The 5,320-nt window shown below is 29.0% G+C and overlaps 1 protein-coding gene across 1 annotated transcript; it reads right to left on the reverse strand.

Annotated features, from left to right (window-relative positions):
* Positions 1 to 1,137: 1,137 nt before the first annotated feature.
* LOC101490407 (homeobox protein BEL1 homolog) lies at positions 1,138 to 4,878 on the reverse strand. The gene is made up of 4 exons (XM_004503627.4): positions 3,733 to 4,878; positions 2,854 to 3,236; positions 2,180 to 2,240; positions 1,138 to 1,995 (listed from the first exon to the last, which is right to left on the reverse strand). Exons 1-4 carry the CDS (start codon positions 4,501 to 4,503, stop codon positions 1,396 to 1,398), a joined length of 1,815 nt encoding a protein of 604 aa, XP_004503684.1. The 5' UTR covers positions 4,504 to 4,878; the 3' UTR covers positions 1,138 to 1,395.
* Between the last annotated feature and the right edge of the window lie 442 nt (positions 4,879 to 5,320).

A 5,320-nucleotide genomic window follows, 5' to 3' on the forward strand; every position in this document is an offset into this window, starting at 1 on the left:
AATAAATATTATTCTAAAAATATTAATTAATTATCTATTTTGAAGAATAAAATTATTTAAAAAATCAATTATCAATAAATTTAATAATATACTTTTTTTTTAATTCTCGTTATTTAATAAATGAATTTCTATAGGGCGGGTGTGGTATTATCTAAAAACAAAAAATGACAGTTATTTTTAGGCAATATTTTCCCCCCTAAAATGAGACTCATTATTAGACTAAGAGAGTAGTAGCGAATTATGGAATATATATATGATAAACACAATTAAATAAATAAAATAAGAAGAGTGAAAAATATAGGTATATCAAAACACACACAAACACGACAACTTAGGGATGTAAATACGTATCGATCTGTTGTGGGGTGCGATTCTGTTTAAAAACAAGTTGCATAATTCGTTAAAGATGAAGCATGTGTCTCATCTTAAAACCCTAGTGCCTCCAACACTAATTCAAAAGCCAATTTAATATTTTCTCGATTGCAAAAAAGAAAGGCACCGGCGAACCAATTATAAAAATGACATATCACAAAGCAACCAATTGTAATTGGCACGAGATATTGTCTTTATGAGGTGAATAAGGGACCACAATCACCTTTCATATTTTCTCTCAATTCTTGTTTTTAGCATCCAACCAAACCTACCTAGCCAAATGATTTATCGTCCTTCTTGAAATATTCTCTTCATTTCATTAATAAACTAGTACAAATATCTTCAATCCTAAAAAGGAATTTTTATTTCCACTTGTGCTAGCTGTTAGCTCATTGGTCAATCAACACTTTTATAAAAGAACAAGGTACATTCTAGCCAGTTAAATAAAAATATATAATTTTAGAAAATTAAGTACTATATATAATTTAGCATAATCATATTTAATTTTTTTGTATACAACTATTAATGAATTAGTGGTTATATTTCTTTCTTAAAAAAAATTAATGATTATATTAATTTTTAAGATTTGAACCCTAAAGTTATGGGTTGGAACTTTTTCACTGTCCCTAACTCACAACCTAAACTGCCTACTTAATTAGTTAGGGCTATAATCGCAAAACATAATTAGATAAAAATTCAAATTTTGAAATGGATAGTTAGATAAAAAATAAATATTAAAAATGGAGACATGAGGGTGTGCATGTGTTTAACATGGAAGCAACATCATATATATTAATATACCAATAACCAATATACTGAGCCAGTCAAAATTCAAAAGTATATCAATGAGTCTAATTTAATTAATTTCACTAGGCTCAGTTAATAAATTGTTCTACCAAAGTAAAGTAGTACTAATACTAATGTGATATCTCTCTAGCTCAATATACGCACCTTGATCATGATTGAATATCAATATAAATATATAACATAAACTGAACAACCTTAATTTACCTTATAACATGATCATGCCAAGTCATGTAACAACTGTGTCCCCATAAGATTCCTGTAGGGCATAATATTTGTTCCTTGATCACCATCCAAAAGAGAGTATTGAACAGGTTCTTCAATATGATCATCATCTCTTGTATAAAACATTGGAGTTTGTGTTGTTGATGGAAAAGCCAAACTCACTCCATTTCCACCATGTTGTTGTAACCCTAACGTCAATGACACTCCACTTCCTCCATGAAAATTATGATTATGATCACTAGTTGTGTATGCAGCCACCATGTCGGAGGAATGGTAAGATGAAAAATCGATATCCACCGATCCGAACGTGTCGTTCGCTAATTGAGGATTCATATTTTTGTTAGCTTCATTTTTATGATCTTGGTTGTTGATGATTGATGACACACATTCTGAATTGATTCGAACAAGTCTTGGCTTTTCATCCTCATGAGCTTGTGTTGGAGATTGGTTTTGAATTACATTAATATTCTCTTCATTATTTCCTCCCTCCGAGGTTGTTGTCTTTCTTTGTTGCTCTTTCTCTTCTTCTAAATACATTTCTTCCACCATTGGTTTCCATAGTCTCACCCTTGCATTAATAAACCAATTTGATACCTACTTTTAAAAATAATTTATTTATTAAACATTATTTTCAACTTCATTACGTCATCTAATATACTACACTCTTTAGAAATATTAATAAGAAATTTTTGCGTGAGGGATTTGAGAAGACCATATAGTATTTAATTAAATATGAAAATGACATATTAAAAAAAAAAAAAAAAAAACATGAACATGCCTGGCTTCTTGAGAGACCGGTTTGGCGGGCCAAAATATGTTTATCAACGTCGCTTGGGTACCTACAAAAAAATGTGACAAAAAAATAAATTAAGAATATGACCTTGAGTGGCACGTATGAATTACTAATTAATAAATAATATTAGAGATAAGTATAGTGGCGAAGAACTGTCCCTACAAGGAAGAATTAATTTAAGTCCACATAAAAATCAAAAATAAAAGTAGTTGAGAAAGAGACGCAAACAAAAGGATAATAAAAAGATGATGGAGAAATGATTGAAAATAATATGACAATACTATACACAACATATGAAAAGATGGAATCTGAATGGTGATGTACAGAAACTACCAAAAAAAAATGCGTAGGATAGTTTATTTTTTGAAGTGTAAATTAAAAGATTCTTCCTTTGAGAAAACTTATGATACCACAATACAACTGCCAATAGTTGTTCTTATTTTTTGAAATGGAGACTACATTGATTCTTTACAAAAATCAATTTTGTAGCTTACTACTTATACTAGAACTTCATCATAGCAAGCAATATATATATAACTCAATAAATTCACACACTCAAAGAAAAATAAAAATATTTTGCTAACTATTATATCATATAATAATTATAGATGATTTAAACACATAAATAAAATAGTTAAAGTAAAAAATAAATTAATTACGGATGAAGAAAGTGCTCGAAAAGCCAAGCTCGAAGAATTGAAACAGAACGTTCGGGGAGACCACGCTGTGGTCTCCAAGGATGTGTTTCCATCATGTTGATTTGTTGAAATGCTCTTTGTTGTCTTAAAACTCTGTCTAAGATTTTAAGCCTAGGTGTTTCACCCTTTGTTGTTCCAGGTGCAACAGGGTCTTTTTCTCCCATAGCCTTTCTTGTTGTTTCAATTTGTTCCAAAATTCCATCTTTCAAACACCTAAAATGTCTTGACATAGCTTTTAAAGCCAAAGCTGAGTACACTTTTGCTGCTCCATTCCCAGCTACTGCTTCAAACGAACACACCACACTCTTCATTTGATTACTATAGTGCTTGTACCTTCTATCAACCTTATACAAAATTTATAAATAAATAAATATTCAAAATTCAAAGTTATACATACATAAATATATAAATTAATTTCACTTTCATTGAAAGTTACATCCACCATAGAAAGAAAAAAAATTAACTATGGAACATTTTAAATTGAGTTGATTAATATAAAAATGAAAACTAACAAAGTTTTCTTTAAAAAAAATATTGGTAAAGAAAAGGAAAAAAGTAACATTAAAAAGGTTGAATTGTCACGAGGTGAAGACATTTATGATAAGACCCTTACTCGCTGCTTAATTAGTTCAAGAATCAAAATCTCATCAACCACTCCAACAAAAAGTTAAGAACCTTGATTTTGACTTCAAGTAAATAAATCAAGCCATAGTTTTATTAATTTTACTCTTGCGAAATGAAAGATATATTAAACTCTAGTCTTGATTAATGAAGTGAAATAAAAAAAAAAAGTAAAAATTAATTTTGTGTAACATATATATAGATAGAGTTAAACTATACCTCTTCAAGCATAGAAAGGAGCTTTGTTTTTCTCTTTTGCAATTCAACAAACTCAATAGAAGTTAAAGAATGTTTGATTGAGGAACTGCTACTACCATTGTTGTTATCCTCTTCCCAACCTTGTTTGTACTTTTGAGACTTTTGTTTTTGTACTAAACCAACATCATTTTGCTTTGTAGTTCCTAAACTACAAAACTCATTGAGAAGTTCTTGTGCAGGAGCCAAGAACTTCGAGTTTTTAAGAACAAAATGACCCGAATACATATTCGTCGTCGTCATTTGTTGTTGTTGTTGATGATGATTATTATTATGACTATTCTGTCGTAGTTCGAAAGATTGTAAGCCAATAGTTGAAGGATTTGTAGAACTAAGAGAAAGTGAAAGTCCTTGACTTGGTCTTTCATTACCTTCACAAGGGAAAACACATCTTAATGAAGAATCATCAACTAATAATGATCTATTTTCTTGCCACATGTTTAGATTCTCACTACTTGTTGTCTCTGAAGTGAAATCTTGTTGTTGTTGTTGATGATGATGATGATGATGATAGAAATTGTTGTTTGAAGAAGAATCATTCATGGTTTTTGAAGATGAAGAAGGAACAAGATGTTGAAGATGATGATGTTTTGAAAAACCTATCATTTCCATGCCTGTTGTGAGGTTGAACATCTCCGGATCCGAAACAAAACCTTGGATTTGTGTTTGAATCGTTGGATAAATGAATCCATGTGATGATGTTTTGTTATCATCTTCACAAAGTTGTCTAGCCATGAATCAAATTATATAAAATCCTTAATTAATTTCTAGCTACCTTCACTTGTTTTTTTTTTCATGAATCAAAGATCCAATATCTCTCTCACACAAATATAAAAAACTAAGAAAAAATGAAATTAAGAATTTATATTATGGTGGTGTTGGTATTTTGATTTAATTTTTGTATGGGGGATTTTGGTACTATTGATAATAATAAGGGAACATGAGGGTAGCATGAAAACGAAAATAAAGAAGAAAGAAGAGATATACTTGCTCAGAAATAGAAGATGAGATAGAGGGTGATGATGACCTCCATGCTAATGCTAGCTATCATATATGAGACTATTCCCTTTTTCTTTATCTCTCTCTTAACTCTATTTCTAACAAGTGATGAGTCAATGGACCAAGATTTATAAATAAAACCAAATTAGTCTTCCTACATACCAAAATAATAATAATAATATTCAGGAAATTTCCTCAATTATTTCTTACCTAGTATTAGAAAACTCTTATAATCAATAAATGTTACAAATATCAATCATTTTTAATTATTGTTATAATGTATATTATATTATATAGTCAAATGAAAGTTGAAATTAGTTTCAAGTTTAAAAATAAATTTTCTATATTATTTTGCTGATCTATTATTTTAAGAGAAAATTAGACATGAATTACATATTATTTTGAAATTAATTTTAAGTTGTAGTTACAGTTTAACTGGGTTTTTTAATAATATCACATATTTTAATTAAATGTTGATATAAATTTTTTTTATATCAACTATGTATCTTCATTAAACTTTGATAAATTCAATCAATTATGCGTTACAAATTGT

The sequence above is a fragment of the Cicer arietinum genome, chromosome 6 (assembly GCF_000331145.2).
Source record: "Cicer arietinum cultivar CDC Frontier isolate Library 1 chromosome 6, Cicar.CDCFrontier_v2.0, whole genome shotgun sequence".
Taxonomy (NCBI): domain Eukaryota; kingdom Viridiplantae; phylum Streptophyta; class Magnoliopsida; order Fabales; family Fabaceae; genus Cicer; species Cicer arietinum.